The sequence below is a fragment of the Mus caroli genome, unplaced genomic scaffold (assembly GCF_978045245.1).
Source record: "Mus caroli unplaced genomic scaffold, Mus_caroli_1 scaffold_8, whole genome shotgun sequence".
Taxonomy (NCBI): domain Eukaryota; kingdom Metazoa; phylum Chordata; class Mammalia; order Rodentia; family Muridae; genus Mus; species Mus caroli.
Genome location: NW_028227263.1, coordinates 121,039,009 through 121,051,302, shown reverse-complemented (window position 1 = coordinate 121,051,302; position 12,294 = coordinate 121,039,009). Strand labels below are relative to the sequence as shown.

Below are 12,294 nucleotides of genomic sequence, written 5' to 3'. Positions count from 1 at the left end.
GTAGAGAATGCTTAGGGTAGGGCTCCATTTCCATACCCAACAGCAAATTACAATATGGAGTGCCACAAGAAGGTTCTCTCTCTCTCTCCCTCTCTCCCCCTCCTCCCCCACCCCCACCCCCAAAGAGCACCTCCCAGGCAATTGATAGTTCTCACCTTGGCCTCATGAGGAGCAGGGAGAGAGACCACTGAGGAGCCCTGGTCACCCCGTCCACCCACCCCTCAGCCTCCCTCTCCTCGGGGTCAAATACCCCTAGACTCAGGCCTGTCTCCCTCTGTAACACCCTCTACAGCCACACCCACCCTGTGCGCAGCAACTGCGGTTCTCCCTTTGATCACAGTAGCCCTGTTTGGTTGATGTTGGTTTTTTTTTAAAGGGCTTGGCTGGTGGGTGAGGCGGAGGTGGGGAGGAGGGGCAGGGCTGCACTTTTATTTGTCTTCTGACAAGTCGCGCCTCTTCCAGCTGTCAAGAATATACTTGAGGAGGAGGCCGAGCTTCCTGCGGGTGGACAGCGGGGCTTCCTCGCTGGTTCCTTCCCCAGTGCTCCGCTTTTCCACTAAATTGTCACCAGCCGCCTCCAAGCTCACTTCACCCCCCTGGGGCTCATCTTCCTCCAGGGCCTTGATGCGGACGCGTTGGGCATCCTCAGCCATCTCATTGAGACAGCCCTGGAGCATGGTGTAGACCGTGCCGAAGCTGATACCACCGGCCACCAGCGTGCCGAAAACAGGGATGCCCCTCTCAAAGGCACGGGCCACCCGCATGGCACCATCTGAGGACTGTGAGTAGAGTCTCAGGACAGTCTCTGGTGAGACCTCGTTGGCCAGAGGGGAGCGGATGACGGAGCGCAGGTCCCCTGCCTGCTTGCCCACCTGCTCGGCCAGCTTGGCCAGCGAGTCGTCGTCTAGGCCGAAGCTGCGGTGGTAGCCCCGCAGTGAGCGGATAAGCAAGGCGTCGTCGTAGGCGGCTGCCAGTCCGGGGACCGGCAGGGCCTGGATGACACCGGATACCAAGGCAGTCTTAAGCACCTGCTCTTGTAGCATGTCCTTCTTCTTCTGCAGAGCCTCCAGCGAGATGTCAGGCAGGGACAGCAGACCGGCGTGGCGACGGTGGGCGGGCAGGTCGTGCTCCCAGGTGGTCACGAGCATCGGGAAGTCATAGCGTGTTGGCGACAGGTTGGACACCAGGAAGATGCGGGGATCATTCACGCCCGCTACCCGCAGCCTCTCCGCGCAGTGATCCCGGATCTCCTGGAGGACTGCAGCCTCGCTGAAACCCGAGGGCCTCTGGCTGCGGGTGGCCGCCAGATCCTCGTCCACCTTAGTGCGCACAAAGTAAAACTTCTTCCCCTGGCGCAGGATCTCAGAAGCAAGGCGGGACTCCACGGCGCCACAGCGACGTGGGGAGACGAGCAAGAAGAAGTCATAGCGGCCGAAATCCACCTGCTTCAGATACTTGTCTGCTGAGCAGCCTGGAGAACCGGCCCCCGGCAGGTCCCACAGGGTCACGTCGGGAAACTGCGGGTGCGGGTAGGGTGAAGGCTGCATGGTGGTCTCCACGACCCCAGTGAGAGCTGCGCCAGGATCCTCGGCCCCCAGGCCGCGCAGGGCATTGATGAGGGAGGACTTGCCGGCTCCCGACTCACCCGTGACGCCCACTTCCAGCCGGGTGGTCTCTGAGTTGGCCAGCAGCTCCCGAAGGCGAGAGGCGGCCTGAGGGATGTCGCCAGACTCAAAAGCAGTGCGTAGGGCCTCCAGCTCTTCCTTGGCCATGAGGATGGTGGTCTCCTCCTCGGGCACCGCGGGCAACCTGGAAGTTGCCATGGTTCAGAGCTGGGCAGGAAGATGGGGGACAGTCACAGAATGTGACTCCTCAGTGGCTGCAGGAGAAAGTAGACATTCGCATATCACGAGTCAGGGAGGCCAAAGTTCTCTCTAGACCGTTTCCAGCTCTCTTCCTCAAGAACCGGGGTACCCTGGCTCTCACCTGTAATTCAGCACTGAGGAGCTTGAGACTGGAGGATCACCATGAGTCCCAGGACAGTGAGAGTGACTCACAATGCCTAGGTGTGGTGGCACATAGTTTGAAGCTGAGACAGATCTATATGAGTTCAAGGCCAACCTAGGCTTCAACAGTGAGTTTTGGGCTAGCCAGGGCTTCCTAGTGAACTTCTGTCTCAGAAACAACCACAATCAGAAGTCAGAAGTCTCACACCTGAATTCCTACACGTGGGAAGTGGAGGTAGGATCGTTTTGAAGGGTATGCTCGGCTATAGAAGTCGAGTTCAAGGCTCTCCCGGGCTACATGCAACCCTGTCCCTAAACAAGAACTCGGGTACATTCAGCAGGAGTTAAGGAACTTTGGAGTATCAAAGGCCTAGGGTCACTTTCCACCTAGGCCACTGTCTTCCCATGGGACCTGGGGCCATAAGAACCAATCACCCTTGTGAAGGATGTGCGTCCTTTGCCCAGGAGTGAGGCTGGCCTGCTGAAATGAAACCTGATGATTCCTTACAGTATCTGGGTTGAGACAGGGTCTCTCACTTTGTAGCCCAGGCTGTCCCAGAACTTACTTTGTAGCCCAGGCTGGCCTAGAATCACTGTGGTCCTCCTGAGTGCTGGCATCACAAGCACAAGCCACCACCCCCCTCTAAGTCTTCTAAATATTTGAACCAGAGCCATCCAGTCTTACTGGGGTCAGGCCTCCCATCCTGGGTAACAGGGACGGGCAGGCATGTGGCACAGGCCAAGCTGGTGAGCTGCTCCTTTTCAACAGCTGTGGTCACCCTCTGCTACATACTGGCCTTCCCCATCGGTGAGATTTGGTTGTGACCGCGCTGGGAGTCTCCAGTGAGTCTCCCATTGGTAAACATCAGTAAGAGAATGCCAGGCATACGGCAGGAGCTTTTGTTAGCAGCCAGTATCGTGATTAACTCACAGCAGCTCTCTCATCTCAAGTCTCCTGAGTACTGGGATTACAGGAGTGAGCCTGTGCCTGGCTGGGCTTGTGACTTGGACCTCTTGTCCTCCTGAGCCCTGACTACTTCCCTCTGAACCGCCCTCAAAGGTCTCTTGGGCCCATATTAGGCCTATTTGTGTTGCCATGTCCCCTCGAGTCAACAGTGAAGATATTCTTAATTCAGCCCGTAGGCTCCCATTCAACTGCCCCCTCCCCCAGCCTGGCCTTGGCTGGCCTTGAGGGCCCATTATCGCCTCCTGGGACCTGTAACTCTTCGTACCTCCTGTCACTTTCCTGACAGTGTCCCTCATTGTCACCCTGGGGTTCCAGAGGTTCTCAATTGTGCACCCTGTGGGCCATTACCTCACCCAGACATGGTGGTACATGCCTGTAATCCTAGCCCTTAGGAGGCCAAGTCGGGGAGATCACCATGAGTCTAAAGCCAGCCTGGGCTACAGAGTGAGGCCTGTCTCAAACAAGAACCCCCCCCCCAAAAAAAAAAAAAAAACTCCAAATAATGAAGTCTCTTGCTTACAGAGAGACCTCCTTGGAATTAGAGTTCCACTTTGTCTGGCAGGGAGAGGAACCTAGCTCAGATAACACAAGCTATCTCCCCACTCAGACAGTCAGGACTCTAGCCCAGGCCCCTTGGCTCTTTTATCCCTCACCCCCTCTGCCACTTTCCCCTTCCCCTTGGCCCCCCTGTATCCCCGGCCCCAGCTACCCCTTCCCAGGCCCTGTCCCTAACCTACCTCAGATGTGACCTGAGACAGGTCCCAGCAGCTAGAGGCAGAACAGTAAGAGATGGCAGGTGGGGATGGGAACTTTCAGAAGCCTGGGTCTCTGTGCACAGACCCGCAGGGCCCAGCTGGAGAGCCTGGCCCTCAGGGACTCACCTGCCTGCAGGCTCTCCCTTTCCCCTCACACTCTCCCAGCTGGTGGGGTCTCCTCCCCGGTTAGCCCAAGATCACAACCTGTTGCTAGGACCCATTATAACAGTTGAGCCTCAGCCCATTGGTCAGCTGGGCTCCATGTAATAATGAGATAGTGACATCAGAGGGTGGGGCCCCAGGGAGCAGAGACCCTCAACCCCAGACACACTGAGAGCCTATTTAGGCCCTGAGGGCCGCCACAAGTGTCTTTCCAAACAGACTTGCTCAAAGCCCCACCCCCACCCCCTACCCCTGCTCCCATGGGATGAGCATGTAGCCCATGGATAGAGAGGGCTTGTCTAGCCCTGGGTTCCTCAACACCAAACACACCTAGCATGGTGGCAAACCACCAGCGAACCAACACTCAGCTGATGGAGCAGAAGGACTAAAGGCCAAGGCCTTCCCTGCCTAGATAGCAAGCTTTGAGGCTGAACTGGGTTTCATGAAACCCTAAACAAAACAAAACACAAACAAAACACACCCTAAATCAAAAACAGACAAACTCTGTGGGCCCTCTGAGACAAAGCCCTAAATGAATAACTTGGACATCTAAGGCTCTGGCCTACTCCCTGCTCTACACTACAGCCCAGGGAAGCCTTCAGCTTGTCAACCTTTCCTTCATTATCCGCTCCTCTGTGTACCCCTACTCTGGGGCATGAGGATGGGGTGGGGTGGCTATTAGCTTGGCTAGCACTGGCTGGGACAAGAGGAAAGGGGCAGTGGGAGGGAAGGGACCAATTTCTAGGCCTGGTAGCTCACTCCTGTGATCCCAGAGCCTCAGCAATAGATCCCAAGTTCAAGGACAGCCTCCCCTACACAGCACATTGGAGACCAATATGGGCTGAGACCACACACACACACACACACACACACACACACACACAGGTTGGGCAATGGGGAGGAAGAGGGAGGGAGAATAGCTTAATCTGCAGTATTTGCCTTGCAAGCACAAGGACGCAGGTTCAATTCTCAGAGCCCTGGCACTGGTAACCACAGCTCTGGAGACAGAGAATCACTGGGCCCTGGCCACCGTGTCTCACCTGATCAGTGCTGCTGACCAACGAGAGGTCCTTGTCTCAAAGGAGGCAGGTGGATGATGCAGAAGGTTGTCCTCTGGCTTACACACACACACACACACACACACCACAAAGCTTGACACAGGGTCTCATCTGTACTAACCGCAGACCGCAGTGGCCCTGGGTGGCAGCCACAGGACAGAGCACTGAGTCTTGCCTTCTTCCTCCCTTCCCTGCCCATCTGTCAGTCTTTGCTCAGTGGCCAAGTGTCTCTCCTGCCTGCCTTCCTTCTGTCTCCTGTTCCCTCCTTACTCTGTGAAGCAGCACATCTGGGTTATGGAGAGGGGAATGAAAGGAGCCATGAGTTATTAGTGGTGGCGCACAGCTGTAACCCCCCGGCACTTGAGAGGTGGAGGCTGGAGGATCAGGAGTTGTAAATTATCCTCCAGTTACTTGGCAAGTTCGAGGGCAGCCTGGCCCTTGTGGGGCCCTGTCTCAAAACAAGCGAAGAGGAGGTAGAGAACCGATGTGCAGAGTCGAGGACCCCTTCGGTGGGGCAAGGCTGGAGGGGAAAGAGTGCTTGAGGAGAGAAACAGGGAAGGCGAAATGGAATGGATGATGGGTGCTGTGGGCCTGCAGGCAGAGAACGGGCAGGCACAGAGCTAGAGCCCTGTGAGCCAAGAAGTGGGGATAAAAGACAGGAATCAGGGAGTCTCAGTGGCTGAGTGCTTGCCTAGTGTGCACAAGCCCTGGGTTCCATCCCCAGCGCTTTGTAGAGAACAGAAAGGTCTAACCTAGGTGTCACAGGTCTGCCAGTCAGGCTACTTGAGAAGCTGAGGCAGGAGGATCACCAGTTCCAAGCCTGCTGCTGAGTGAATTTAAGGTCATCCTGGACAACTTGCTGACACCTGTTTCAAAATAGTAAACCAACTATCTCACGCTCATGCCCATAGATCATGCCCGTAGCTCATGCGTACAGCCCAGGCACTCAGACACACACAGAGTTAAGAGGATAGTGGTGAATCTAAAGTCAGCCTCAGCTACAGGGTAAGGTCAGGCTGAGCTAACCTGAGACCCTACTTCAAAAAAAAAAAAATCAGTAATTCAAAATTAAAGACAAGGTCTGAGATGTTCCTCAATAGTAGCGTACTTGCCCAATGCATGGAGACCCCTAGGTTCAGTTCCTAATGCCCCCCCCACACACACACACGTGAGGCTGAGACTCCTACTAATAAGAGTCAAAGTACCCAGTCATGGCGTCTGGGGACTGCAGCTGCTCTCAGGACCCTGCTCTTAGCTACAGCTTCTCTACGGTCTGGTCCATGGGCACCTGCCTGTCCTATCTCCCTCATAGCCTCCCTCAGCCAGGCTCCACGGGCGTTCTTTCTCCTATCTGTTTTCTAGGATGAATCTCAGGCTTCTAAATCTCAAAGGCTCATTCTGGCCATGGGAGGATCCCTCAGAGCTGGGGACAGAGACCCCAGAGCTGGGGACAGATTATTGCCTGGATCTAGGGAAGGAACGGCTGCTGCCCACTGAGTCCAACCTTTCCAAGCCTCAGGCAGCAGCTGCGGGCTCGATGGGATCCTGCTGACTAGCAAACCAACGAAACGGAGTCAAAAATAGCCTCAGACATTCCTCAACACTGAGCAGACTGTGTGTGGCACGTCCCCAAGGCTCCTTCCCCAAACTCACAGACACGTGCAACGCCCGGGTGGGGGAGCGAGGAGGGACTAAAAGACCAGCAACACAGCATCATCAAACAGATCTGCATACATAAGCCAAGGGGCTAGAGAGATGGCTCCAAGGATAAGAGCACTGGCTGCTCCTGCAGAGAACTCAGGGTCGGTTCCCAGCACCCATGTGGCAGCCCACCAATGTCTGTATCTCCAGTTCCAGAGGATCTGACACCCCCTTCTGACCTCCATGAATACCATGCCCACACACAAGAGCACATGCATACATGGAGGCAAAACACTCATACACATAAAATAATTTTTAAAATATTTTATTATTTTATGTCTTTATCAGTATAATTCAATAAAATTAAATCGATTAGCCATAGAGAAATAAACTTGGGCTGGTGAGATGGCTCAGCGGTTAAGAGCACTGACTGCTCTTCCAGAGGTCCCGAGTTCAAATCCCAGCAACCACATAGTGGCTCACAACCATCTGTAATGGGATCTGATGCCCCCTTCTGGTGTGTCTGTAGATAGCTACAATGTACTCATATACATTAAATAAATAAACCTTAAAAAAATAATAATAAACTTAACCAGTTCTGTTTGTGTTAAAAAAGAACATTAATGAGCTAGGTGTGGTGGCGCACCCCTTTAATCCCAGCACTCAGGAGGCAGAGGCAGGCGGATCTCTGTGAGTCTGGGGCCAGCCTGGTTTACAGTGTAAGTTTCAGGACAGCAAGGGCTACACAGAGAAACCCCATGGGGGTGGGGGTGGGGGTGGGCAGTGTCTTATAAAGGAGCTTTCAGACAAGGCTGATAACCCAAATCTGATCCCTAGGACCCATATGGTCAATGGAGAAAACTGATTCTGACTTGCATATGTGCACCTTGGCAACACACCCACAATACACACACATACACACACACACACACACACACTAAAAATGCAAGTTTTTAAAAGAGAAAAGCCATGCAAACAAGATCAGCCTGATGCTCACAGCCGCCATCCAAACATTTGGAAGATGGAGGCAGGAGGATCCTTGGGCTCGCTGGCCCGTCTGCCTAACCTGCTTGGCCAGCGAGCGCAGGTGGCGATGCCCAGCTTTTACATGGATGCTGAGATCTGAATTCCCTCCCCATGCTTGCATAGCAAGGACTCTTACCCACTTAGTCATCTCCCCAGCCCACAGTTAAACCTTTCCTATTTAGTTTAGTGTGTTAAGAACTCAGCATTAGAGGGCATGCTTGGCATACAGGAGGCTCTGGGTTCCGTCCTCAGCGCCAGAGAGAATGAAGGAAGTAAAATGGGAACAGGGGTAGGGGAGGAAGAGACGGAGGAAGCAGAGGAGGGAGAGGCAGAGGAGGGGGAGGAAGAGAAGGAGGAAGCAGAGGAGGGGGAGGAAGGAGAGGAGGAAGCAGAGGAGGGGAGGCAGGGGAGAAGAGGAAGAAGAGGCAGAAGAGGAAGAGGGGGAAAGGGAAGAGGAAGAAGAAGAGGAGGAAGGGAGGGGGAGGAGGGAAGGGGGGAGGAGGCGGAACCAGGTCCAGCAGAGAGGACAGAGATGAATAACCTCTCCACACTTGCTCTTCCCTTCCTTCTAAATGTAATCAAACCTAAGATGCCGGTGGCTGTCGGACACGTCTTTTTTGATCCTGCTAACAAAGAAAAAAATGATGCTGCCAATAAAACCACAACATGACATTTCCTTATCACTTAAGATGTTTATTCTGGGACAGCTGAGAGAGCTCTTGGGAACTTATTTAGAAAGCACAGATCCTTATCACACATCAGTTCTATACTCACAAAAATAGAGTGGTGCCTGCCGCCAGTTATGCCAGCACTCGGGAGGCAGACAGGGGAGGACTGAGAATGTGAGGCCAGCCTGAGCTACACAGTGAGATCTTGTACCAAGAAACAACAACACCTGGATCTGCCAGGGCACTGGTGGTGCATGCCTTTAACCCCAGCACTCGGGAGGCAGAGGCAGGTGGATTTCTGAGTTTGAGGCCAGCCTGGTCTACAAAGTGAGTTCCAGGACACCCAGGGCTATACAGAGAAACTCTGTCTCGAAAAACCAAAAAAAAAAGAAAGAAAGAAAGAAAGAAAGAAAGAAAGAAAGAAAGAAAGAAAGAAAGAAAGAAAGAAAGAAAGAAAGAGAAAAAGAAAAAGAGGCAGAGGCAGGCGAGTCTCTGAGTGCGAGGCCAGCCTGGTCTCCAGAGCTCTCGGGCTAGCTAGGGCTACACAGAGACAAGGAAACAAAGCAGAACAAATGTTGATAGGGTGAGATAGCCCAGCAGATAAAGGTGCCTGCCAAACCACAGGAAGGCTAAGGTGGAGCCCTAGGAACCAACACTCCACAGACCCACACATACACAACCCCCACACATACCTACAACACACATGCACACTACTCATACATACACACCACACATAGACACATATACAACACATACCACACACACCACACAACACTTTAAACACAAATACACACACATTGAAGTAAAAGAAAACAAAATCCAGCGATCCTGAAACTCACCTGCACACTGTGGCTTCTGGTCTCTCCATTCCCAGCAGTCCAGCCCCGCAGGCTGGACCCATCCTGGAGGTTCACTGAATAGATTGTGGTTTTATTCTTGTGTTTGTCTGGATCCTCCCCACTTCCTCTCTCTCTCTCTCTCTCTCTCTCTCTCTCTCTCTCTGACAAGATCTCTTGTAGGCCAGGCTGACCTTGAACCATGTAGCTGAAGATGACCTTGGACATTCTTCCTCTCACTGGCACCTTCTGGGTGCTGGAATTACAGGGTGTGTGTGTGTGTGTGTGTGTGTGTGTGTGTGTGTGTGCCAACATGAAATCAGCCTCCAGGGTTTCTCTTATTCATTCAAACACTGGCTGCCTTATGGCCACCAGATTCTGTTCTAGGTGCAGACACAGTAGTGGATAGAACTCTACATCTCAGGCTGCCTTGAAACTCACTATGTAGCCCAGGTTGACCCTTGTTTTGTGGAACTTATATTTTCATTAATTTGTTTATTTTTGTGTGTGTTGTTTTGCCTGCATGTATGTCTGTGTGAATGTTTAAGACCCCCCTGGTACTGGAGTTACAGACAGTTGTGAGCTGCCATGTGGGGGCTGGGAATTGCACTCCTGTCTTCTTGAACAGCAGCCAGGGCTTTTAACCTCTGTGCCACCTCTCTAGCATATATATATATATGATTTATTTGATTTAATTTTATTTATTATATATAAGTACACTGTAGCTGTCTTCAGAAACACCAGAAGAGGGCATCAGATCTCATTAGGGATGGTTATGAACCACCATGTGGTTGCTGGGACTTGAACTCGGGACCTCTGGAAGAGCAACCAGTGCTCTTAACTGCTGAGCCATCTCTCCAGCCCTAGCCCTTATATTTTTAAAAGATATAGATAATGAAAATAAGATGAGGCCAAGTAGTAATGAGAAAAGAGAAGAAAAGGAAATCAAGGAGGAAGCAACAGGATTTGGAAGCTACAAGATGGCTGCCCTTTTATAGTCGATTGCCACATGCGGTTTCCTTCTCCCCAAATGTGAATTCCAGGCTTCCCCGGAGACATGGAGTGAATTTTGAACTGTCTTTGAGAATTGCTATCATCAGTAGGATTCTGGGACTTCAGTGCTAGACTGTGAGAGGGACTGGGTCCTTTTTTTTTTTTTTTCCACCCTGGCATGCTGGGGAAGAGATCGGCTACCCTCCTGGGATAGGGACAGCCACTGACAGATGAGCCAAAGTGAACTAGCATAACCCAGCCACTAGGGGGCAGCAGCTGAACGCAGCCTATGTGCAATGGCCATGGGAGGTCAGAGGAGGGCGTGGTGTTCTCTGGAGCAAAAGCTACAGGTGGTTGTATGTTCTGCATAGATGCAGGGAACCAGAGCTCTGTCCTCGGAGAGCAGCAAGCACTCTTAACCACTGGGCCATCCCCCCAGACCTCTGTGGTACATTTTAGGGCTTCCTCAGCTCTATCCCTAACTCCTGCCCACACTCCCTCCTTCCCTCTTTCCTTTCTTTCTTTTTTCTTCTTTCTCTCCCTGATCCTCCTGCCTCCACCTCCCAAAAGGATAGGCATGTTTCACCACACCCAGCTAGGGTTTTTTCTTTCAATGAACAGGAGGAATATGTCATCCAAGCTTTTAAGCTTATTGTAAATTATTTGTGATATGCAAAAACGGAACAGATATTAGTCCGTGTCCTGTAATCAGGATGTTTATTGCTAAATCTATCCTCGAGGGAGGAAGATAAAAGGAAATTGCATGAGTTCCCACCAAAAGCAGAAAGTGGAACTGTGCACACCTCCCACGACAGGGTGACAACCAAGAGAACTTAAGTATGTCCACACTTCAGTCATGAGGCCCAGACCACACAGCTGAGGACCGGGGGAACTGATACTTGGGGCCTATCATGAGAGGCTAAAAAGTGGTGCAAATGTAAATAGAGAGCCAGTCTGCTGTGGTGGCATAGATTTTTTCTCTCAGCACTGGGGAAGCCTATGGTTTTGAACTGGTTCCTGCTGATCTACCTCCTTTATCCCATTCCAAGAGAAATTCCACTAGCAGGCAGGTGGGAACATTCTGAAAGACCAGAGAATGGAGTATTATTATTATTATTATTATTATTATTATTATTATTATTATCATTACGTAGCATATATCTATCATCTTTAATTAAGCCTGAAAACTGAGAGGAGACAGACCAGTTCCACAATTATACAACTGAAGCAAGTTTTATTTTAGAGGTGCACCTGGGGCTGGCCAACTGGCTCTCTCACCCTAAGCTGAGATTTTATTGAGCAGCCCCAACAGGTTTTTTGGGTCCTTTAAAGAAAAATTAAAAGCTGAGTCAGCCAGTGGTGGATCAGGCCTTTAATCCCAGCACTCAGGAGGCAGAGGCAGGCGGATCTCTGTGAGTTTGAGACCAGCCTGGTCTACAGAGTGAGTTCCAGGACAGCCAGGGCTACACAGAGAAGCCCTGTCTCAAAACAAACAACAACAAACCCCTCCTATGTTCCTGCATGTCTTTGGCAACCGTTTGTTCTCTCTTTGCTGCACTGACTCTCCGTAACACGCACTTCCTGCTGACGTGATGTCTGTATCTTCCTTTCTCCTCTGTCTCCTGAACTATCTCATGAACCCTGTCAACCTGACTGGTTCTGAGAGCAGCTAAGACTCAAACCCTCTGGGGAACCTACCTGTGAGGGATTTTCTGGGAAAACTCATCCCGAATGGGGGAGGGGCACAATCTTCACACAGCTCAGATATAAGAGTGTCCATAGGAAAAGGCAGCCTTAGCCAGGCAGTGGTGGAGCACGCCTTTAATCCCAGCACTTGAGAGACAGAGGCAGGTAGATTTCTGAGTTCAAGGCCAACCTGGTTTACAGAGTGAGTTCCAGAACAGCCAGGGCTACACAGAGAAACCCTGTCTCGAAAAAACAAAAAGAAAGAAAGAAAGAAAGAAAGAAAGAAAGAAAGAAAGAAAGAAAGAAAGAAAGAAAGAAAGAAAGAAAGCAGCCTTTGTGGTCATGAGATCAAGAAAGAAGACTTAGCTTTCTGGAAGCCATAGTCCTAGAAAGGATGTCCAGCCTGGTGCCCTGACTTATCCCCAGAGACTGCCAGGCTTCTCAGTGCCCGAGAACGACAGGAAGGGATGAGAGGCCTCATTACCAAGAAGATAGA

At 51.7% G+C, this 12,294-nt stretch overlaps 1 protein-coding gene across 3 annotated transcripts; it reads right to left on the bottom strand.

The window, feature by feature from the left end:
- Window positions 1-354: 354 nt before the first annotated feature.
- Window positions 355-3,937, bottom strand: Irgc (immunity related GTPase cinema). 3 transcript variants are annotated; one of them, XM_021167849.3, is made up of 2 exons: window positions 3,711-3,937; window positions 355-1,879 (listed from the first exon to the last, which is right to left on the bottom strand). In XM_021167849.3, exon 2 carries the CDS (start codon window positions 1,821-1,823, stop codon window positions 429-431), a length of 1,395 nt encoding a protein of 464 aa, XP_021023508.1. In that variant the 5' UTR covers window positions 1,824-1,879; window positions 3,711-3,937; the 3' UTR covers window positions 355-428. The 3 variants fall into 3 exon arrangements, with proteins under 3 accessions (XP_021023508.1, XP_021023510.1, XP_021023511.1); XM_021167851.3 differs by having other exon boundaries at window positions 3,855-3,937; XM_021167852.2 differs by lacking the exon at window positions 3,711-3,937 and adding an exon at window positions 1,987-2,062.
- Window positions 3,938-12,294: the final 8,357 nt, after the last annotated feature.

Coding starts and splice junctions, on each gene's coding strand:
- Irgc (XM_021167849.3), bottom strand. CDS start 1,823: ATGGCAACTTCCAGGTTGCCCGCGGTGCCCGAGGAGGAGACCACCATC.